The following is a 25,107-nucleotide window of genomic DNA, read 5'->3' as shown; positions in this document are numbered from 1 at the left end:
ATGACTAATATCTGTGCTTATCGTGGGGCCCTGCACTTTCTGAGGTGCTTTTAATATAGTTTCATTGTATTACCCGTGAGAAAAATGAGGCTAAAAAACTAATTTTCTCCCAGGTTGTCGTTAACCATCTTGTCACACATGCATAACTACAGTAGATTCCTTTCTTGTGGAATTGTTTATATTTGCCCTAACTTTCAATATTCTTCTTGTTTTCCCTGATTCAAAAAATTCAACTCACTGTTCCGTCAATCACCAAGCAAATGTTCACATTTTCAAGACTCTACTCAAATGCTACCATTGCCTCATGTTTTGTCTTATCATTTGCATTTACGATGAGGGTAGATCAACTCCTCCCTGTCACCATGAACTCCTTCAGTTCTCCTAGCGACATCCTGGCACACAGCTAGTGCTAATTAAGTGTAGAGTGTGAAGAGGAGCAAAGGATGGGGAGAAGGAGGGAGACAAATGGAAGTCTAGACAGACCTGTGTGACTAAAACCTGTGAAACAGTCAACTAAATTTCCTCTCAGCTCAGTGACATATTTCCTTAGTTTTTACTGATTTGAAGTTGGTTTACGTGAGGACAAAGAAGCAGTTCATGTACTTAATCTTCTCTTGGTGTTTTCAAAATTGTCTACCTTCCTGAAGGTAGTATCAGGCCCTACATTTGAAACTTTATTGTATGTTTTGTTATAATTATGTGATAGGGGAGAACTTAATAGAGACAAAAAGGCAACTTTCTTAGAAAAACAATTCTAACTAAAAACATAAAATGTTTGTTGCAGAAAAGGGGAAAATATGGAAAATTAAAGTAACTGTAATGAGAAATATGTATGCATCCCATAACTGCCATGTAACATTGCCATATATTTTCTTGCTATACTTTTCCTTTTATTTGTGTTGAAATGTACAATCAAAACATATGGGTTTTTCAAAAATTGTTTTCAAAACATTAAATCATAATGAATTTCTTTGAAAACAAGAATTTGAAATGATACATGGAATTTGAATAAATGAATGAACATCCCTAAAAGAAGAGTATGACATAGTTAAAAAAGTGAAAGGCTATGTTTACTGTAGGGAATGAAGAAAAGAACAGCAACAGATAGAGATGGAGAGGTGAGCAGGGACGAGATAATGCAGCCATGTAGATCCTGTGAAGGATTTGGTGTTTTCTCCCAGGGATAATCAGAAATACTGCGTGTGTTTAAACAGGGAAGGATGTGATCAGATCTGCATTTGAGAGAGCCTGAGTAGATGTGGAATGACCGTTAGGAAGCTATTTCCAGTTCTGTTGGACTGACAATGGTATCAGAGATGAACAAAAGATGTTTTGTTGAAAGAGGACAATGGTGAAGGTGTCCATTGTAAGAGAACACAGCATCTGTCGAGGCTTTCTTTTACGGAGAGAATCCTGATTCTCTTTAATAAAAAAAAATCTTTATTTTTTTATTAATGAAATTTGGATGGCAAGGATCCAATGGAGAGGAAGAGGGCATGAAACCTCAAGAAAATGTGAGGCTATACTAATAAAGCAGGAGGAGATGGGCTTGCTTTATAAAGATAAAGAGCCCTTCGATCTATTGTACCAGGAAGCAGAAGCAAGGGAAAAGGACTGGTGCTGGTTTGCGTAGCTTCCCAGATGGTGGGATGTTGAAGTGGGTGACTTCTAGTTTCTCTGCACTGGGTGGCATTGTCATTTGTGGAGGGCAAGGGAGATGAGAAGAAAGGGAAGTGATCTGTGAAGCTTCATGTTATGGAGAGTAACCCTTCCTGCCCCCTACTTCAAATGTGAGGATTAAATATATTAATTATATCAATATTAGTCCAGTAATTTAGTAATTCATTGCGTAGAATTAGGATGGAGATCTCCACCATCCTCACCTACTGCACTGATTGATTCTGAAAATCAGATGTATGTTGAGACTTTGGATCAAGCCAATTCACATTGGAACTCTGTGACGATTCTTGACACACATTAAAAATTAGTGATTTTCCTGGCAATGAAATTTATAGAAAGAATTTAAACTGAAGAGTTCGCCTTCTCCAGATTATGCACATGGGTATGGATCTAATTGGAAAGGACAAAGCAGCCATCTTGCTAGAGTGCTTTCTGCTACTCGGTCTCATAGAGTTGGCTGGCTGCCCTGGGCTTGAAAAGAATTCCTATTTGCCTTTGTATTGAGTAAAAGAGTCAGGCATTTGCCCCCAGTAATGGAGGCATTGCTGTCTCTTGTTTGGCCATTGCATCACCAGATGTATCATATAAATATTCTAATGGATAGTGGTGGACTAGCAACATAGGAGATAATCTGATGCAGGCAGATGCTAGCAGTCAAGATTACTCAAGCTGTATTGAAATTTCCTTTGCACCTGGCACTGGAGGTGTTAGCCATGCCAGTTCAATCCCCCCAACACAGATGTTCTTGTTGTACCACTTCGTCTGTATAACATTTAGGTTTCTGTTTAGCTTTGCCATCGTACACATAAATACTGTAATCCAAAGATCACCCATTTATTAGTGCACCTGCATCTTCAACCAGATTTCTTTCATTCTCTTCAATGAATGCTCAACATTTTTCTAAAAAACGACACAGCTACAGGGTGAATAACCTTTTGTGTCTGCCAGATAGCTTAACAAAATGATGATGATGATGATAAAAATAACAATACCAGATTTAAAAAATACTGTTCCTGATACATGGAGATAACCTGAACTATGTTGAGCAAAATATATTTTATTAACTTCTGTTCTGAGCTTTTCTTTATTTTTTTTATTAGTGAAGAAGATGGGTTATATAAGTAGATTATTTTTCGCAAAGCTATATTCTCCAAATAGGATTTGGGTAGAGCTTACCTCTTAAGGAGCAGATTTCTCTGTGTGTGAACCTCTGAAACCCCATTTTAAATTAATAGGAGTGGAGCTCTGTGCAGCTGTAGACTGGGTATGACCTCCTGCATCTGGGATGAAAAAGCCTTGGGAGGGAGGCAAGATCATTACTCTAGAGAATAGCCTTGTGTAGTGGCTGTCCTACTGAAGTGGGGAAAGGGCATCAAAATGTTTCCATCTTGTTTTTATAGTTGCAAGCAGTGCCTGTATCTTTCCAAATACTAATTTTGAAATACATCTCTCTATGAAAAGGAATTTCAGTGCTACTTAATTTTGGTTTGGGGGAGATAGAACTGCCTTTCATTATTCATTTGAAACAAATAAATGTTTAAACATGAGCTACATTTTAAAAATTGATGAGTGGTGATGGTTTGTAAAGTTCTTTTTTCTCATCAGTAGTAAGAGTTTCCCAGGTTTAAACTCAATGCCCTGCGTATTCCCCACTCTGCAGATAGCCACAATTGTATTCTGTTGGAGATTTATACATGCATCCCATAGAGAAAAGAGAAACAGTGTGTGCCATTATATCAATATTACTCCAGAAATTTAGTAATTCATTGTGTAGAATTAGAGACTACCACGAAGCCAGCTAATTAGGGGAAGAATAGAATCCAAAAGGAAGAATGAACAAGCAAAGAGGATAAGCGAAGAAATATCCAGGAGGCTGTGAATGTCCTTTTGTTGATTTCTGACAACTCTTCCAGCACCAGGATAGGGCTGAACAAACACTAGCAGTGTGTTCAGTGAATAGTTAGAGAGGAAAGCTAACTGCAGAGGCTACCTAGTATGTACTCCTATATTCTGAAAGTAAAGACATAAAGCAAGAACACAGAAAAATAAAGAAGCCAAGAAAAGGCAGTTTCTTTAAATAACCTAAAATTAATGCAACTATTTTCATTTTTGACTCTGTTACTCAATAAATAAACAAACACAAGTATAGGTATATACACAGACACGAAGAAACATTAGTCCATAACTTTGAAGAAAGAGAGAGGGAGAACATGTACAATTGCTGGCATCCAGAAAAATGGATGGGAGCTATTGAAGTAGAACTTGAACCCTCATTAACCCTTCCTGCCTCCTACTTCAAATGTGAGGATTAAATAGAATATATTTTATCCTAGACTAGTCTTTGTTCTTTTGAGTTTTTAAGGACTTCTAATACTGCACTCCTGCCACAGCTCAAGAATCCAGCATATTGGTACCCACTATTCCACTTCTCATTCTTAGAATACTTTCTATTTCTAATTCAACAGAATGCTTCTTTGTTTTGTTTTGTTTTCTGTTTTTTATTGATTTCAGAGACAGGAAAGGAGAGGGGAAGAAGGATAGAAACATCAATAATATGAGAAAATCATTGAATGGCTGCCTCCTGCACGTCCCCTACTGGGGATCAAGCCCGCAACCTGGACATGTGCCCTGACTAGTAGTCTAACTGTGACCTCCTGGTTCATGGGTCCATGCTCAACCCCCACACCACACCAACCAGGCAGAAAGTTTTTACTGTTTATTATATTAGCAGCAACTATTGAGTTCCTGCCCTGTGCTAAGTGCTATGATGTGTTGAATATATTCTCTCACTAGGCATTTGTATTTCATTGTATAGAGGAAGAGACAGGTGCTCACAAAGATTATTTTTTCAAGGTCACACAATTGATAACTTAAGGAGCAACTATCTGGACCCAGACTCCTATCATAAGCCTGTATATTTTATTGCAACAAAAGTTTGCTGAGAGTATCGTGGAGTAAAACAGAAATTTACAAACAAAACTTAAGGATCGATTATGTTAAGTCATATTTATGTTTTGGGGTTGTTAATTTTTAAAAGTCTATTTTACTTTTCTTTGAGGATATAGTATTGGAGCCATTTATTTCTCCTCTTTTGTTCTACATTTACTCTCTCACTGTCACTGTTTTCATGCCCTACTTCCCAAGTACAGTAAAGAATGGAACTAAAAAGTTGCCCTCTCAGGATAAAAAGCATAGTTTTACTTTGACACATGTATCAGTCAGAAATTTTAGTTGCAAACAACAGGATCCAGCCTCATGGTATAAGAAAAAAAGTAGTTTGTTTAATGATATTAGTAGCCTTAGCGTCTCTCCAAAGGATAAAGAATCAGGCTTTAAATCTATGAAGGCAGGAGTCATGCAAAGTCCATCACCTGACTTTCCCACAGGCAACTTGACTGCCATTGCTTCTGTGCATGAGTATAGAACCTACTGTAGGGAAACTGGACACAGGATGCTACCCCTAGAACCCCTGACACTACATCTCTAGAGAATAGAATGTCTTCATGCTGTCCTGGCAAGAATTGTCTGTCTGTCACCTTCTTTTTCAAGCTGAAGTCTCCAAACTGAAGTCTCACATTGGTGCACCTGATTGGTGAAGCCTAGTCACATGCTGGTGGATCACCCTCTGATAGGTCACACACTGATGGACCATATTCTGATAGATCACATGCTGACCCCAAGGCGGACAGGAGGAGTGAGTGCTGCCTTCTGCTAAAGGCAGAATTGATATTCCTGAAACATAGGAAGGCGGCTTCAAACGTACTGGGCCGCAAGAAAACATGACATGTGTCTTTAACACCCAAAAAGATAAATAATACAATTTTTTAAAAAAGGTTAACTGAAAGTTATTTTCGACACCTATAGCCTCCATTTCATATTTTTACACTAACACTTGTTTTCTATATCATATTTATCTTTCTCTTCATTGAATATTTGCTAGTAACTGATATATGTTGTATTTTGCTACTATTGCCTTATATAATAAAATTGATTTACTTGTCAGAGATCCTGATCACTCACCTATAAGAGTAGTTGAAACATTAAATGAATTTTATCCAATATAAAGTTTCCTTATGTCTTAGAGTTTGCTTAACTTTAATATCTATTTATTATTTGATCTTCACAATACTCCAAAGAAAAAAAGCGAAATGTTACATTATTTCTGCTTTATAGATAAAGAAACTAGATTTCATAAGGGTCATGTGATTTCTCAACACCAAAAATCTGATTATGTTGTCCACAATAAAAGATTCCAATGGTGGGGGGAGGGGAAACAGCCCTTCAGGTAAGTCTAAACTCTTTCATGTTTTATAAAATTATATATTCATGCACTTGATTACTTTTTTTGAGCCTACTCTGCCCTTTCCTTACCCACTGAAAATCCATACTACAGCCATTTCGAACAACTCCTAAGTCAGTGTAAGCATCAGGATTTATCCCATTTTATTGTTGTGCCTTTGCACATACTGTTTCTCTGCTTGAAACCACCATGGTTGCCTGTTCACCTGGCTGAGACAGATTCCTCAGGTTGTTGCTGACACATGACATACTCTGAGAAAATTTTCCATAAAGTTGGTTTAATTTCCCTTCCTACAAATGACCTAGCACCTTTTATTGACCCCAGTTATAACTGCTACCCCCTTTTTTCAGTTGGTGAGTTAATATTGGCCTCTGTTGATTCCACACACCACCTCCTCTCTTTATTAGACGGGAATTTCTCTGAGGACACGTCTTTCTGATTTATCTCAGTAACAGGAACTCTTTAAGAACTTGAGAGCTTATAGTTAGGATACATTATTTTTTCTTTTGAACATGTGCATTAGTAAATTGTCACCTGGTTAGTATTACATATCAGAAATGATCTATTCAAAGTCTATAGATGTTCTTGCTTACATTTATCCATCCATCGATCTGTCTGTATCTCTATAATAAAATATGGTGTGAGCCAAATTGTTCTGTGGACCAGATTCAGCCCTCTGGCCAACAATTTGTGACTTTTGCTCTCTGGAGTGATGATATGAGATGTTCCAAAGAAAGTGAAGCTTATATAGGGGTCAGGTCAGAAAAAGAAGAGTTTCTGCTGGGGTGGCAGGGGAAAGGTCTGCTATGGCTGGGTTCCCAGAACAGCGGACAACCACAACTGTCTCCGTGGAAGAGTCCTGTTGGTAAGACCCTCAGATGGAAGAAGATCTGGTAGCAGCCCCAGGGCAAATCTTATTTTAAAATATATTTTTATTGATTTCAGAGAAAGACATAGAAACATCAATGATGAGAGATTATCATTGATTGGCTGCTTCCTGCACGCTCCCCAGTGGAGATTGAGCATGCAACCCCAGCATGTGCCCTGACCTGGAATTGAACCATGACCTCCTGCTTCATAGGTTGATGCTCAACCACTGAGCCACATTGGCCAGGCCACAGGACAAATCTTGACAAGTTTCCTCATTCCCACAAGTGCAGAGTATCAGAATGCAAACTTATATAACAAGAATAATAGTAGCAATGACACACTAAGAATGAGAGGCTGTTTTCAAATTTTCCTGGGTCTTATACAATCTTTAGAAAGGAAGTCAGCCTGTAACATAGCTGAGATCTAATTTGCTGATAAGCTGGATTATTGGGAACATGGAGGCAGAATAAAGTTGATTAACAGGAGATAAAAATATTTTTGAACACCTATTGATTTGGCTGGTACACACCACATGCACACACACACACACACACACACACAGCTTATTCAAATGCTTCAAGTTTCTCTAAATAAAAACATATCCCCTTATTTTAAAGAATTGCATGAATATAACTGAGATAAAGAACAGAAAATATTCATAGTAATACTTTTTTCTCTCCTTGAGTTAATCCACTTGAGCACATGTTTCAATCCCATACCCATGACCCTGCATTCAATATTCTTTCTTATGTGGAAAATAATTATTGTTGTGTTGTTACAATAGGAGTCTTGGCTGTTTCACAGTGTTCCCAAACATTCTAACTTCTTTTCAGCCAGTTGACTAAGAACTTGAATCTTTTAGTTCTCATGGGCAAAGAGCTGATGAAGATTTTTTGTGAGATAATGTTGGTAATATGAACTCCTCACCAAATCATAAACCCTATGTTTTCTCAGAAGTTTTCTATTTCTCAATTTAAAGAGGAGGGAGGGAGCAGTGATCTCATGTAATGGATTGAAGGATGGTCAGTGACTTAACCAGAGAGCTTAGGCTAATCATTTTCTCACTCATATTTATCTAGATAGACACATATATAAACACACTTAGAAGGTTGGGTTCACCAAGGATACTTATAGAAATGTATAGAAGGCATAGACTATATCAAAACAACTAAAGCTTTGGGTCATCTCAGAGTTTAACATGAATGCATATATTAGACCACAGTATACAAGTGTCCACATGTTAAAATTCCATCTACTATCGCAGAGCATGTTGGCTTTTCTAAACAAAGTACTGTCCTCATTTTAAAGTATGTGGCTTAATATATGTCAACAACTTTTAGAAATGTTCATTATTTAAAAAACATTAATGGTTAATATTTAAGTACAATGACATTAACTCATTTTCCTCCTATTTAGAAGTATGCATGTCAATGAGCACCATTTCCCCACTCATGTGATGGCACAGGGAAGCTCAGGTAAAATGACAGGAGCATAAATATCCTGCTGATCCCTGGGAAGGAGGGAATAGGAACGACACTGAAATGCCTGTTGTTAGTGTTATTTTATCAGAAGTTACCGATTATCTAAATACTGGTGGCCTGGTGCATGAAATTCATGCATCGGGGGGTGTCCCTCAGCCTGGCCTGTACCCTCTCCAATCTGGGCCCCTCGGGGGATGTCTGACTGCCAGTTTAGGCCTGATCCCTCTCACAATTCATGACCGCTGGCTCCTAACCACTCACCTGCCTGCCTGCCTGATTGCCCCTAACCACTCTGCCTACCAGCCTGATTGCCCCCAACTGCCCCCCTTCTGGCCTGATCACCACTAACTGCCCCCCTGCCAGCCTGATCTCCCACAACTGCCACCCCCCACCAGCCGGCTTGCCCCCAAGTGCACCCCTGCTGGCCTGCTCTCCCCGAAGTTCCCCCCGCTGGTCTGCTTGCCCCCAAGTGCCCCCCCCCACTGGCCTGATCACCCCTAATTTCCCCCTGCCAGCCTGATTGCCCCCAACTACCCTCCCCTGCCAGCCTGATCACCCCTAACTTCCTCTGCCTTGGCCTCACCACCATGGCTTTGTCCGGAAGGTCTCCCCATCTAAATAGCATATTACCCTTTTATTAGTATAGATTTCAGATTGCCCATTAATACATTAAGTTTTTCTTTGGCCTACCACCATAGTCATAATATATGCCTCATAGGAATTGAAATGATGGTGTATGAAGCATTTAGATCTCATGTTTTTCAACTAAATAAACCTAGTAGTGTTTTCTAGGCCCCCATGTATATGATTGTACAGTATGTGCTGTGTAAAATTTGAGGAGACGCCATTCGCTTCACTTAGATGTGAATAGTGACCCAAGAGTTACATGTTACACATACAACCTGTGCCACGCCATGCTCTGGCCTGCAGGCTCAGGGACCATGAGGAAAAGACGCTTTTCCTGTCATTGTTGGATCCTAGTTGACTAACTTCCATGTCAGTGCTTTTATGCTAAATATTCTGGCTTGTAAATAGAAACCTTCTATAAACATGGGTGAAAATTTGCTGCCCTTGGAATATATTCATTATTCAAATAGAGAAGTACAAGAATGAGGCAAAATCAAGATATATATCCATCCATATCTAAGGGCTTTTGTTGATTTTATAGTTTACTTTTTTGTTTCTTACTCTAATTTATTATTGGCTAATCCATTATCATCACCAGGGAAAATCTTATGATTGTCTTGTATATTTTCTTTAACATGGGTACAGAAAGACGTTAGCGTATAGGAAGAATAAAAGTTGATTTTCCCCTCCCTGGCTACTATTCTTTCTGATACTGGCCCCCACGCAGAGATTATTCGCACATCTGTTGATTTTTTTTTCATGGTGCACACATTTGCACCTTTTTTTTAATGTTGACTGAATCACTTAATTGTAGAGGAGTGTTCATTTTAATGTAAATCTTACAGTATTACATGAGTGAATGTATGAAAATAGCTTGGAACAGTTTAAATTGGGCAGAATTCGGCTTTGATCATAATATGCCTCTTCAGCATTAAAATAAACTTGCAACATATGCTGAAAAACATGTGTAATAAGTAAGTGCCTCTTGCATGGTGACTTATCTGGAAAAAGTAAATCATCATTTAATAGGATTTAAAATTCATAAAATACTTCTAAGAACTAACAATGTTATGATACAATTAGCATTTTACAATGACACAGAGCACCTGACTATTTCTGATTTAAAGAAAAAACTTTTAAATTTTAAAAATGCTATCAGATTTTAATCACCTTTGGAAACATTTGAAAACAAAGCACTTAGCAGACAGCTATATTATATTGCTACATACTTCAAACTATTTAAAAGATATAAATGAATGTGGTGAATTGATTTCAATCTTTAGATCACTCAGTAAAAACAATGAAGTTATCAGTATTCTTAAATTATTATGAGATTGAGCAGAATTAATTATGACAAAGGAGTTTCCAACAAACAAAATGACTAAACAACAGCATTTGCCTTTGAAAACCACCTTGGTGAGATATTATTGTTTAATGACAATTATCTACGAATCTTTCCATCAGTGTCCTTGCAATGCAGGGAGGAATGGTGCTATTGTGAGAATAAAGCTCTAGACACTCGCTGTATAACTGTGGACACAAAATTTATCTTGTCTGACTTCTTATCCCCATCTGTAAAATTGTATTAGGAACAAAAGCATGGATGGAGTGTTTGTGTGAACTAATATAAATTCAAAGTAAACATCATTACATAAAAGGGTACGGTCTTTTTTTTTTTTTTAGTTTTATTCATTTCAAACGGGCAGGATCCGGCCCGCGGGCCGTAGTTTGCCCACGGCTGTTCTAGACACTCGCTGTATAACTGTGGACACAAAATTTATCTTGTCTGACTTCTTATCCCCATCTGTAAAATTGTATCAGGAAAGAATGCTTTGAGATGCAAGTTTTTAAAAAAAGCCATCTAACAATGGATTAAGCATAGTTTGTAAGTACTACGAGTAAGTAGTGCCAGAAAAATATAAAAAACTAGAGGCCTGATGCACGAAATTCGTGCAAGGGGCTCGGCCTTCACAGCCCCTCGCAGCCCCAGCTTCGTCTGGAAGGTCGTCTGGATGGTCGTTCTGCTGTTCAGTCTAATTAGCATATTAGCTCTTTATTATATAGGATAATTCTTATATAAAAGATAATCTATTAATGTTTACTTTGTTGTTGTTAGTCCTCACACAAATATATTTTTCCTCATTGATTTTTAGAGAAAGTAGAAGGGATGGGAGGAGACAGAGAGAAAGGAACATCCATGTGAGAGAGACACATTGATTGGTTGCCTCCCACATGCACCCTGACTATGACGGGACCATGGCCGGGTATCAAGCCTGCAACCAAGGACTATGCCCTTGACTGGAATCAAACCTGTGACCCTTCAGTCCAAGGGCCAACCTTCTAACCACTGAGCAAACCTGGCAAGGGCCGATGCTTACAATGAAAGGAATACCTTTGTCACTTCAAGAAGTTTCCTCTGAAATAATGAGTCCCCCCCCTCCAGCTATTACTCATTGTAAAACAAATTCAAAGGTGAGTCTGTCTTTCTGAGACAATTATATAAGGCTCTCAGGAATATTTCAAGTGTACTTAATATAGTGCATTATTACTAATTCAACATATACTTATTGATTATCTGTTCTGTGCCAGGTAGTGCATTTGGGAATCTAAAAACAAAACAACAAACATCAAAGCAACATGACATAAGTTTCTTACCCACAAACATTGTACATTAATTTGAAAGTAATATTCGTATCCATAGGTAAGGTTTCTCCAAGTTATTCACTATGTGGACTTTCAACATGCTCTGTAAATGAGCACATATCAGTATATCCTACACCAAATTCCCCATGTTCTCTGCCTCTTCACTTGTTTTTCCCTCTATTTTCCTTATCTTGGTGGCATTGCCATCAGCTTTTTCCCAAGTCTGACCCTGGGCATCATTGTGCCTTCTAACACTCCCCACCCCCCAGGTCATGATCCCATCAGTTCTACCTCTTAAACAACTCTTCCTTTTATGCACATGGTCACCGCATTACTTTAACTCCTTGTCATTTCTCACTAGATTATTTCTGTGCCTCTCTAATTGATCACCCTCCTCCTAAACTCATTTCCTTACAATCCATCTTCCACACGACTCGATAAATGTTCTTTTTAAAATGCAATCTAATCACTTCTCTACTTAAGCTTAGAAATCTTAACTGCCTCTCCCACCACAACCTCCCTGCCCCATCTTGTCAACTACAGGGAAAATCCAAACTCCTAAGCAAGGTTTAAAAGGCCCTTTATGACTGAGTCCTCATTACCTAATTTGCCTTCAATATCATCAGTTACAGAAAGACTTTCCCTAAATTCTTCCCACCCCAAGTCCCCACCCCTCAACTATCATTCATAGAATTAAACACTTTCCATTTTTGGCAATATATATTTTGAATAGATGTCTATTGTAGCACTAATTATATTACATCACTTTTTCTTAATCCTCACCAGAGGATATGTTTAGAAAAGAGGAAGGGGGAGAGAGAGAGAGAGAGAGAGAGAGAGAGAGAGAGAGAGAGAGAGAGAGGAGATTTTCACTATTATTTCCAAAACCATTAAGTAATAACCTAGTAAACTAATTGTATTAATTTAACAGCCTAATTGTTAAAAAAGAAACCTCCTTGCAGTGTGCTGCCACCAGCCCTGGTTCTAGTGCAGTTTTGTTTCTCTTACCAATTCAGTCCCACTGAACTTTCGGTTCTACTACACCTTGGGCCTAGGACACCTGGACATCTCTTCATCCCATTTCCTTGTGGAAAGAAGACCTATCGGGGTCTTATTTCTATCTTTAGCTTCACAAGGAGCCCAATCCTGTCTCAAGAAGCCTACAGAGTCCTGACCTACTAGTCCCCTTGAATTCCATGGTAGAAATGCCCTTTGCTTCACCCTATGGAAACTGGGGTTTGTCGGACTGACATAAATGCTGTGGGTAATAAAATCTCGGATCTCCGACTCCAGAGATTCATGTCTTCTGCCAACCTCCCCAAAACTGTGGAGGCTGCCTTGTTAGCTTTCAAGAAAGGTAGAATCTCAGATGCTTCACTTCTTAACAACAATGCAAGTGTCCATAAAGCCAAACTCTTCTCACCTAGGGTTTCCCTAGGCCCCTGCTTTCTGATTCTTTCTCACTGTTCGCATTTCCTGGCTTCAGATTCCTTTTCTTTTTATTGATGATCCATGCAAAACAGGCTTTTTTTCAACTTGCAACTCAAATTAGCATTTCTTTATAAATCTGTTTAGTCCCAAATGCTCATTATAACCCTGTGTCAAGGAAAAAGGAAAGAACTGATGTCGAGTACAACTCTGAGACTGTACTAGAAAAATTTAATTATTTGACCTATACCCACACATGTCAAGTCCAAAGGTATGAATTTATCAGTGTTTCTCAAATAGCAGTTGTATAGCTGAGTTGGACATTTCAAAGTCTATATAGGGACCAAAATGAGTCCTTCAACTCATTTTCCTTGGGCACATTGGTCTATTTCACATCTGATGACCTTAGTTAGGTGTCCTATATCAGAGAGAATATGTGATTTCATTTGCTCAGTGGATGGATGTATACCTGTGAACTTGTCTAACAGAAACCACTGGTAGGTATTCTTTGAAATGTGTTATCTCCGTTAAACCACTGCTATTGGAGAAACAAACCTTTCTAACAATATTTTTCCAAAGAAATTGATAGCCATTCTGCATTTTCACCTAAGAGAGAAAAGTTAATAAGAAGGCTCTGCACAGGAACTTTAAACTGTCTGGTAAAAGTGGCGATCGGTCCAAACACATTAAAATTCTATTTTCCTTTACAACTGTTTGCTGCAGATGACCCCCACTGATCTTAAGTATATTTCTGTATCTGTAACTGAATAGAGGTTTTCCGTACAGCATGTTCTAATGGCACTCTGGCCTTTAGCCAACAAGGCACTGAATAAGGCTATTTTTAAAATACAGAAACTGGGAACAGCTGCAGCAATCAAATTTGATAAAAACAGAGAGGAACTTTGCTTTTTTTTTTTTTTACGGTTTGTCCAAGTTTAGACTTCTTTCATAGAACTGCTTTTGTTCTGTTGTATGAAGGGCTACAAGACCAATACAGTGAAGCCCTTTTAAACAAATAAATTTTAAAAGAATACGGCTAAATAGAATAATTTTTCTTTGTACCAAGAGTATCAATGTGGAAGTATTATAAACTAGCTTTGAAAAGGATACATCTCTTCTAAGAGGAGGTAGGAGAAGAATGAGCTATATTAGCAAAGTTTGTGCTATAAAAGAGGTTTTGGCTCCCCCAACCCCCAAAGCAACTTCTTGAAAGGGAAGATAAATGCTTGGCTTCTCGGTGTTGGAAATCTGAAAGTTTGCATTGAACTTCACGTGTTCACCAGGCTTGTTAGGGACGAAGGCGCTTTGAATGTCCCATTCCTACTTTTCACATTACTGTCATTCATGAATGTTTCTGTATTTTCTAAAAGCTGGATTAATATCAGGGCAGTTCTTTTATAAAGATAAAATGACATGCTTTTTAAAATGTAAAGGAAAACTTTCACAGAGACCTTTTGTGCTTATCTGAATCCCTCAACATGTCTATATACAAGGGCTTATTCTTTATTTAAAAAAAAATCCAGGCTCTTTGGAAACTTGTCAGTACATGATTAATAAGCATCATGAGGTGAATAGATACTGAAAATCTCCTCTACAGCCGTAGGTTGCAAGTTCTCTCCTCTAAGTGATTTCATGTGTTGAATGGGTTTGTCTGCTAACTTTGTAATTGGCATGACAAAGGATATTGTATTTCTTATAAGTATTTACAAATGGGATTAATTTAAAATCCCATCCAAATAAAACTACTTATGTCAACATTAATTCAATTTAGTAATCCAAAATGTAATATAATTCTTTTTCTGTGGCCATAAAGTCATAAAATAAAATTATCTTACCGCAAAAGAAAGGCAAAAAAGGCAGGGGACACGCAAAATAGAAGCATCCAGGTGTATATTAAGCTGTACTAACTTGTTAGCATTAGCCTATTAGGTATGACGGTCCATCTGTCTACAATGTATTATTAGCTGAAAAAAAAATGGAAAAACACATTAAGCAGAGTCTTCTCCAACTTGAATAATTTTTTCCTAGAGGCATTGATGATTCATTCACAAACCGCTCATCTTTTAACGATGAAGCAATAATGGTATTGTGTCCTTGGTGCTTGAGACAATAGTCATTCCTGTCTCAGTTCTGTTCTCGTGTCCTGTTTTCTGTTCATGGGGGTCCTCAGTCCTTCGTTACGGCAAACTCCTTAAACCCACACACTGTCCTAACCGGAAGTTAGCATTCCTGCTGTGCAAAAGCCTTGAACTCAGCAGGTTTTCAAGGGTTCTCTGGCAAGACACCAGGTTTCGGGATATAACTCTAGATTTTACTGATACCAAAAAGTTCTAAATGAAGGTTACTGGGAATTTAACTCGATTTAGTCATGTAGCCTCTTTTCTGAAGACATACTGCCGGGAGAGAGAGACTGACTTCCCACCAGCAGTGTGCTTTTATGCAAGAGGTCTGAGCAAGCACAGTAACCCCAATGTAGAATTGCTCCATCTCTTGCTAGGAACACAATATTTATGTTACCGGGACAAACGGGATATAAAAACCAGATCTGTTATACAAGGAAATTTTTAGTGTAAATCACTATTCTTTATCATTATGTTGGCCTTTAATTTTTAGCATTATGTTTATAAGTGGGTTTAAATCCATTACCATGAGTTTAAATCCATTACCAAAAACAATGTTATTGTTTTTTCACAAGTGTGTTTCATATTTCATTGAAACCAAAATAAGGGGACAGTAAAATGTGTCATTATATAACAAAATATAGTTTTATACTGTATTTTAAACTGATTGTCACAGTGTTTCTGAAAATTGAATGTAAAGACTACATAGTCATACATAAAGTAATATGGCACTGCTCCCTAATAAACTGCCTAGTTTAATTTAGGCGTTGTTGTATTTTATTGTTGAAGCTACTTAATTCTTTGAAGAATAAGGGTAGCTGATCTCCATGGGCACTTCACCCTCTTAGCAGGCATCAGTGTTGGGGTGCAGGGTGCCCTTTCAGCAGCTATTCAGGATTTGCTGACATGGCCATCGTTCCTGAGCACTTGTTTTGTTTAGTAACTGTGCTGATATGAGGAGACAGGGAAATAGTTTGGTTTTTGGAAGAGGACAGGAATGGCTTGATTTGTGAAAACATCCCTACACACACTAATAGCTCATTCACACAGAAAACAAGCCACAGCCTTCAGTCCCTCCACAAAGCTAACGAGAACAAACGGACTCAAGCATCCAGAAGTGGCAGTGTTCAGATTCACTGCTAGCCTGTGCTCGTCAACTCTGCTTGCATTTACCTTCACACGCACTGCCAGGTGCAGCCGTCGTGGCTGCGGGGGTCTTTTAGCTGGTCCTCGCTGAGCCTTGCGAATGAAATGCTCCTGCTCCTGGGGCTGTGTGTTCCCAGGGTGACGCTCACTCTGCAAGCACACGGTAACAAAGTGACTTGAAGGCCCTGAATCACGTTGGTCACAATGAGGGAGGTTGCTGACAGTATGCCATACTGTGATTTCTGGTCTTTATGTTTTTTTGGATTCATTTAGGGAAGTTCAGAATTTTTAGAATGAACTAGCTGGTTGTTTTCATAAACCAGATGGCTTTAAAAGAGATGATCAAATCCATTCTTTAAAAGTTATTTTTAAAGGCAGGCATGTGATTCTGATATATATATATATTCTGTGTATGTACCTTAACCCCTTATCTTTTAGATTTCAACAGGAAGTGGGATATTTCGCACTGCTACATTTTCCAAATAACTCTAGTTAATCCATTTTTGTTCCAGACCATTTGGGATGGAAATTTTTCCAAAAAGTATTTTGCTTTTCATAGCCGTCTTATAGAGATTCTTCAGAGTATAATTCATACATGATCCCAGTAGACATTGTAAAAGAGAGTTTTATACTATATTTTAATTTGGTGACATCTGAAACTATTTGGTGGTAGGATAATTAGTGCTATCATTTCAAGGTGTTATATATACATTGCTTTGTAGTGTTCTTTTCTCTTTCATCACTGATAACATTTAATTGGTTAGTTCTTGTTATTGTCTATATATATAGTTGCACAGAATTTGGAGTCAAGCATACCTAGTTGGAAAACCAGATTTTCAACTATATGTGAAGACTTGGATAAGTAACATAGTCTCCTCATTAATAAAAAGAGGAGATTAATACCAGGCTTAAATGATTGTAATGAGCCTTAAATGAAAAAATGCCTGTAAGTCTATATATATATATATATATATATATATATATATATCAGATATATATATATATATATATATATATATACCCTTCCCATTTTCTTGAGATACCTATAATTGCATAATATGCTACTTAAGGTATTAAGAGTCTGTATTAATGTTTGCATACATGTACTGTGAAACACAGATTCCATATTAATAAAATTTTGCTTTAGCTCTCTCCACTCACTCCCTTTTCTAGTTTATGGAAGTCCAGGAAAACAGCTATTGATGTTTGTGGTAAATCCTCTAAATCAAGGGCAATAAATGGACATGTTAAGGAAGAATCCTAGAAGCATTCACTTTGGTGGGTGGGTTTCATATATATCTTGGCTTCTTACAAGTTTATTCTAGATCCTTAAGCTTGTTTCCAAGGTCGCTAGATAAGTGAAACAGCACTGGAAGGCAGACAGTCTACCCACACTCGAAGGTATAGCTCCATAGCTAGCTCGGTCTCACGCTACCAACTAAGAACTCACCAGATGAATTGCTAGGTAATTAGCAATGTATAGTTATTACAAAGTGTCCCCCCTGAGTCAAAGAGTGGACTCCAGGACACGGCCTCCCACAGTGTCGTGGCATGTTGCTGGACACCAGGCGCAAAGGAGCATGTCCTGCCCTGCCCCCTCCCTCTCACTTCAGTGCACACTCTATTCCATGCAATGCTGAAATGCTTCAGCCCACAGTCGGGCTGTGTTTGTAAAGCATCCTCTTCTGTTCCCTCACATATGGCAGTCTGAACCAATTACATAATGAGACATATTAACAGGGCATAACTGTCAAAACAATGAGATTAAGCTCTGAATAAATACTACCCGCTTATTAGCTGTGCTGCTCCTGTGCTCTTGAATCTATCCCTTACGCCTGACTTTCAGATTTTTACATTCGTATCTCCGATTACCTGTGTATACAAAGTAATGCGGCACGAACAACATTCAAGAAAGATTTACAATGTCAAAGGCAAATTCAACTCTAAGGTAGGGTTTCTTAGCATTTTTGTGCTAAAGTCCTCTTTTGCAAATCTGGCAAAATCTACAGACACTTCTGGGAGCAATATTTTAAAATTCATAAAAATATACACAGACTAACAGTTTTACTGGTTAAAAAGCCAATTGTATTGAAATGCTGTTAAAATTTTGATTTATTAATATTTGAGCTTCTTTATTAATAAATTAACTTAAAAATTTAACAGGCCGGGGAGGGTTGGGGGGGGGAGGCGGGTAAGAGATCAACGAAAGGACTTGTGTGCATGCATATAAGCATAACCAATGGACACAAGACACTGGGGGGTAGGGGAGGCCGGGGGAAGGTCAAGGGGGGAAAAAGGAGACATATGTACTACTCTTTGTAATATTTTAAGCAATAAAACAAAATTTTAAAAAAGATGTTGGTGGTCCATGTGGCCTTGAGAGGACCATTTGCAAATTGCAAAAATAAGATAAAATAAACTTCTGAAATGTAAGGCAAAAAAATTAACAGAGCATCAATAAGTGTTAAGGTTTAAAAGTAATAATTAGTAAAAATTGCATTTGGAAACACTACCACAACTACAGCAAGAACTTTCAAAGCATGCAATACCTGACTCTTTAGTCAGGGGCACTTACTCTTTCCCTTTAGATTGTCAAATGAATAAAATGACAGTAGCCAACACAACAATAGCCTTTCTGTGTGGATGCCCTGTCTTGAACTATGAATATGTAGGTCATATAATAGAGTTGCATCTTATTGGTCACGTCACATAATTAGGCTGTGTCTGATTGGTTAATTCTTGGTACCAGAAATCCTTGTATACTAGTATAGGCACCTGAGTTTGTTTGTGTGTTGTTTTTTTAAAGTCACTTTGGAGCAAAAAAAAAAAAAAAAAAAGTAGGTAATTACTATTTTTCTTTTTTCGTAAATCAATATAAATAATACCTATTTTTTGTCAAATCAGCAAATATATATTTTTACGTGCTGCAGAATTTTAGTAATTAGTTTAATTAGTTTATATGTGCCATGAGATGAAAAAGGTTGAAAATCGCTGTGATAAGGAAATATCTGTGATATCTGTCAGTGAGAAAAACATGGGTGTTTTTACTACAATGATGGTTTCTTCCCTAAATTTGTACTTGAAAGAAATGCTTATCTTCAATTACATGTTGGTATGAATAAAATTTTGTTTTCCTGGCAGCATGGCTCAGTGGTTGAGCATGGACTTATGGACCAGGAGGTCAATGTTAGATTACTGGTCAGGGCACATGCCCAGGTTGCGAGCTCAATCCTCAATGTGGTGCGGGCAGGAGGCAGCCAATCAATAATTCTCTCTCATCATTGATGTTTCTGTTTCTCCCTCCCTCTCCCTTCCTCTCTGAAATCAATAAAACTATATTTTAAAAAATTGTGTTTTCCTGCATTCAGAGTCACTGATACTGTGTTGAGACTCTTGCTCTAATATGATCTAACTTGGGTTATTTCCTTAATTTTCTTCCTTCGGAAGCACTTATTCTAGACATTCATATTTTAAATATGAAAATATCAAATTTGGCAGATTCTCTTGCCTCTGTTACCCCTATGGAGCCATTGGGAAAGACATGTTAGCTCTTTCAGAAATGCACTATTTTCCCTGAATAAAAGCAGTGTCTTCCGTGAGGTAGACAAATACTTCAGATATCAAGATGTTGGATTTCTCAATATTTGGTAGGTAACGCACAGATGCAGGCAACTCTCACCTTGATGTTCAGTCTGGATGCAACTTCTGCCTTCCTACCTATGACTCTACTTCTTCTCACACTCAAGAGAGCTAACCAGGATGCAATGGCTGAGTTGAATATTAAATGTGAAGCTGCTCTAATTTCTTTGGTCACAAAGTTTATGGAAACTTGGGTATTTCGTGATTAATAACAAACTGATAGTGAGAAACCTCACGGCACATTCGTGTGGTGAGAAGACTCCATGGTTGAGAACAGCTATTCTATGCCGAGAGACATACACTGAGGAATTTGGACTTCCGGGCCACCTTAATGCCACTTAATAGTTGTAGTGGCAGTACTAAAGTGAAAACCTCATTGACTTGGAAAAGTTCATGTTTCTCTTAAGCAGACTTTGACAATTTTTCTCTAAAGATCCAGGTAATCAATGTTTCAGGCTTTGCAGGGCCATTTGGTCTTTGTTGCAACTACTCTGCTATTGTAGTGTGAAAGCAAACATAGACAACACCTAAGTGAATGAGTATAGCTGTGTTCCAATAAAAACTAACTTATGAACACTGAATTTGGAATTTGATGTAATCCTCAGATGTCACAAAATACTAATATTTAAAATTTTTTCCACTTTGTAAACATGTAAAAACCATTTTTAGCTCACAAGCCATATAGAAATAGGTGTTGAGCCAGATTTTATTCATAGGCTGTAGTTTGCTACTCCTACTGTTAAGTATGAAATCAATAGCCAGGTAGCAAACCAATTGAGTAGGTTCATCTGGTTGGTTATGACATCCCAAGGGGTCTTGCACTTAAAAGAAATTTTAACTAGAATGGGAAGCAACAAGTCTTTTATATTTTTAGATGTTACCACATATAGGAACAGTTCAGGGTTATATAAGACAGAAACTATCTTAATCTGAAATCAATCAGGACCCTGATCTCAAAGACAATGTGTAAGAGGCATCAGTTGTACACAGACATTGCAGACTATTGCATCAAATAATGTGAGTGTGTTATGGAAGCAAATTTTTTTTTTATTTTTTTTTATTTTTTTTATTTTTGTGTACACCTAATTAAAAGGAATATGTATTAATTTACCTTTACCAGAGTTTGTAAATTTTCCAGTATTTCTACTCAGTTTTTTGTGTTAGCAAGAACATGAAATTTGAAAGTGTCCATATGAAACACATTTGCTTGTTTCTCTTCAAATAGAACTTTAGCTATGACCAGCTATTACATTATTAACTTATATAATCATCATACCCTCCCAATCTAAATCTATAAGAAAAAGCTTCATTAATGATGATTAATGGTAAAATTGAGTATCAGGGCATTTTTTTTTTCTGGGAGAAAAACGAAGACAAATTAAAAGAAGGGAAAAATGAGAAGGAGAGTGGTAGACAGTAGCAGTATGGTGTGGGTGTAGAAAATCCCTGTGATTCATGGAAAAGTTAGGGCTCACAGATTAACTCTGTTGTGAGAAAGTGTTTCAATTCTTGTAGCATAGTTCCTATTAACCAGATCATTACAAAAATTGGTATAAAGTTTCACCTGTCTACGAACCAGGCAGTGCAAAATGTATAATACTAAATATGAACTTCAGTCTTGTTGTGGTAGTGGTTGTTTTATAAATATCCCAGACACACATCTGGGGTTTTAGTGCTTGCCACAGTGTAGTTTTCTGGTTGACATATCTAAGAAATGTGTATAACACCCAGGCGATAGAGCCAACCACATTTTAGTGCAGGCTACAGCTGAAAGAATATGTTTCCATTCCTTGTCCATCTGTTCTTGGCGACATAAATTTAAACTAGAAACAGAGTAAGTTTCATGAAAAATAAGTCTAACTAGGGTTTAGAACAGCAAGGTGAATGCTCTAAACTATTATGACTTGTTAACATTTGATTTTGTGGCTGGAAGGTTGTTTTTATTTAGAGAATAAAAGCATGCTGCAGCTATAGCTTAAAGTTTGAAAATATAGTTTTTTTTATCAGTTCACTTAAGAAATACTTTGTCACACTTCCTGTTTCAAAGGTTATTAAATTTGCCAGTGATCATGAGCCTAACAAACTTGGGGATTTCAAAGTGTTATTTGCCACACACTTGAACTGTACTGAAAATGTATCATCTACATCTCTGAACTGCATGCTCAAATTGATTTATTAGCAGAGAATAAAGGTTTTCCATACAAAATGGAGTCCATATGAAACACATTTGCTTCTTTTTCTTCAAATAGAACTTTAGCTATGACCAGCTATTACATGATTACCTTTTATAATCATCATACCTCCCAATCTGACACAACCTCCAGCATTGTCTGCTACTAAAACAATATTAACCTATCTACATTTGAAAACTCATGAGAATCTATATCTATAAAAGCCTAAGCGACAGGCCAACCGGCCAGTAGCTATAACACAGACTGACCACCAGGGGGCAGATGCTCAACGCACAGGCATGGAAACATGGAACAGACTAATGAATCTCAAAGGGAAGGGGGAGGGTGTGAAGAGATTAACCAAAGATCTTATATGCATACTAGAAACCCAATGCCCAGATTTGTGCACCAGTGGGGTCCGTCAGCCTGGCCTGCGGGGATCAGGCTGAAACTGGCTCTCCGACATCCCCCAAGGAGTCCCAGGTTGCGAATTCGTGCACTGGGCCTCTAGTATTAAAATAAAAGGACCATATATATGCACCTAGAGTTTCACCTCCAAATCAAAGGTTCAAGCATTCTTTGCTCAATAGGAAAGCTGATAGGTTATGTGTCAGAGCTAGTTCTACAGGATTCTACTGAAGTGAGTGCACCTTTTGTTTTCTGGCTGAGTAAAAAGTGCCTCCCACCTGGCCAGGGTGGCTCAATGGTTGAGCATGGACCTATGAACCAGGAAGTTCGATTCCTGGTCAGGGCACATGCCCTGGCTGTGGGCTCGATCCCCAGTTGAGGGCATGTAGGAGGCAGGCAATCAATGATTCTCTCTCATCATTGATGTTTCTATCTCTCTCTCCCTCTCCCTTCCTCTCTGAAAACAATAAAAATATACATATTTTTAAAGTCCCTCCCAACCTCTCTTCCTATGTATGAAAAAACCTCTCTTCCTATGTAAGAAACATTTCTGTAATTTTTAAAGTCTTTTTGATATGGCTGATTTGTCAAATATAACATAGTGGTTATGCAACAAAATGTAGTTGGTTTTAAACTTTGGCTTTGTCACTTCCTGGGTATGTGGATATGAATAAATTAGTTCTCTAATTTTCAGTTTCTCTGTCTAAAAATGAGGATATTTGCCTTAAAGTGGTTTTCAGGCAGAATAAATGAGATGATCTATAGAAAGAGATTAGTCCAGTGGCAGGCACTTTGTAAACACTCAACAAGCAATGCCTATTACCATTGGACTCTCTCTGCTGTCTTCTGTTAAACAAAATGATTGCACTGTGCTAATTATCTAGTCTACTTCTGCAGCATATCCCTATTATCAGGAAAGCATTACAAGAAATTAATGTTGTTTCTTGAACTTCTGCACAGAGTTACCTATGACTCTGGACAAGTCTCTCAGTGATTTAGAGACTCAGACTTCTTTTGTCTAAAATGAGAACTGTAATTGCATGATCTCTTAGGTCTTTTGTTGGAGTAAGTTAACAAAATCATATTTGACAGCATATCCTCATACTTTATTTATAGTGCTGAAATGTGTGTTTGCTGCCAAATGTCTGATGTGGGGATGTATAATGTTCCACATATACATGTGGAATAACATTAAGTTTGTTGATGTTAAAAACGACTGGTATATTTTTGGCATTATTTGGCTCGCGATCCCTTCTTCCCATTTTGTTTTAGAATAAGCTGACAGCAAATCTTTCCCACAGCACCTCAAGGTTTAGTTAAACTGAGAATGTCTTAAATAGGCCATCTTTTCATTACTGACAGTACCCAAGACAGGGAAGCTTTCTTTGTGAAGTAGCTTTTATTTTCCAACTCCATAGCTAATGTCATTACATTGTACACACATGCCTGTGCACTGTAACTTACAGGGCTTCTGTTTCCTTTCAGATCTGAGTGATCAGCTGCTGGAGGTGGTTGGCTTGGAAGGAGCCATGGAGATGGGGCAAATATACACAGGACTGAAGAGTGCTGGGCGGCGGCTGGCGCAGTGCTCCTCTGTGGTCATCAGGTAGTTCTAATTGAAAATGGGGGTTGACCTGGCATCACTACAAACTAATTAAAAGTACGCAGGACTCTGATAACGACATTTGTCTTATTTGTAACTCAAGTTATCAATGATTAATACTGATATATTTCAACATAATGAAAATTGCTTAGCTATTACTTATCAGGTTCATTTGGATTCAATAATCTTTTATTGAGACCATGGATACAATTCTAACATACACATTTTATCCCCTCCAACCTGGGTTGCGCTCAGTTTAGTGTACTGAAGCTCAGTTTAGTTTACCGAAGCATCGAGGTATCTGCTGGGCAAATCACCCAATGAAAACACTATTGAAGCATTGTTAATGTAAATTCTTTCATGGACTAAAGTGCACCCATTTTTCTATACAATTAAATAGTTAATTATTGTGAATTAATAAGATTTTATGTATGTATTAAATTTGAACCTTGTCAATAAACTTTTTTCCCCAAAATTTTTACCTATAAAAAGGTGTATTGGATACTAAGGTAAAAGCATGGATTACGGCCCAGAAATAAGTGGTGTTCTTTACATGAAAGTGTCTATACTGGAAAGTCTGAGATGACAAACACTTTTATTCCAGGTTTGCAATGAAAACAAGGAACTTCTGGCTGTAGAAATTCTGATTTTGCCATTAAATATATACCCTATTTTTTTTTTTGCATCAGAGTTTTTGTTTATATCACCACATTTACCAGAAAGCGCAACATCCCTATCAAGGAACCTTTAAGATATTCATTAATAAGCAAGAGTTTAAGAACCTTTTAAATTAGATACCTTTAGAGCCCAGCTGTTACCATATTTGCATTTCCTGTCTCATTAGCTTATGTCTTACATATGTAGTCTGTTAGGTAAGGTATTTCAGTGATATACTTAAAAGGAAATATTTTCTTCCAGGACTAGCAAGTCTTTGCCAATGCAGATCGATGGGGAACCATGGATGCAGACCCCATGCACGGTGAGTAGAGTA

General features: G+C 37.7%; 1 protein-coding gene across 1 annotated transcript in view; it reads left to right on the top strand.

The window, feature by feature from the left end:
* The window catches only part of DGKB (diacylglycerol kinase beta), a 508,498-nt gene that overhangs the window by 458,496 nt on the left and 24,895 nt on the right, over positions 1–25,107 (top strand). Inside the window, exons 25-26 of the mRNA XM_023750675.1 lie at positions 23,999–24,119; positions 25,035–25,095. Coding sequence (XP_023606443.1) covers positions 23,999–24,119; positions 25,035–25,095 — 182 coding nt within the window. The remainder of the gene's footprint in view (positions 1–23,998; positions 24,120–25,034; positions 25,096–25,107) is intronic.

The sequence above is a fragment of the Myotis lucifugus genome, unplaced genomic scaffold (assembly GCF_000147115.1).
Source record: "Myotis lucifugus unplaced genomic scaffold, Myoluc2.0 scaffold_15, whole genome shotgun sequence".
NCBI lineage: Eukaryota > Metazoa > Chordata > Mammalia > Chiroptera > Vespertilionidae > Myotis > Myotis lucifugus.
Note: the sequence above shows the minus strand (reverse complement) of the source record. Positions and strands in the feature narration are given on the sequence as shown.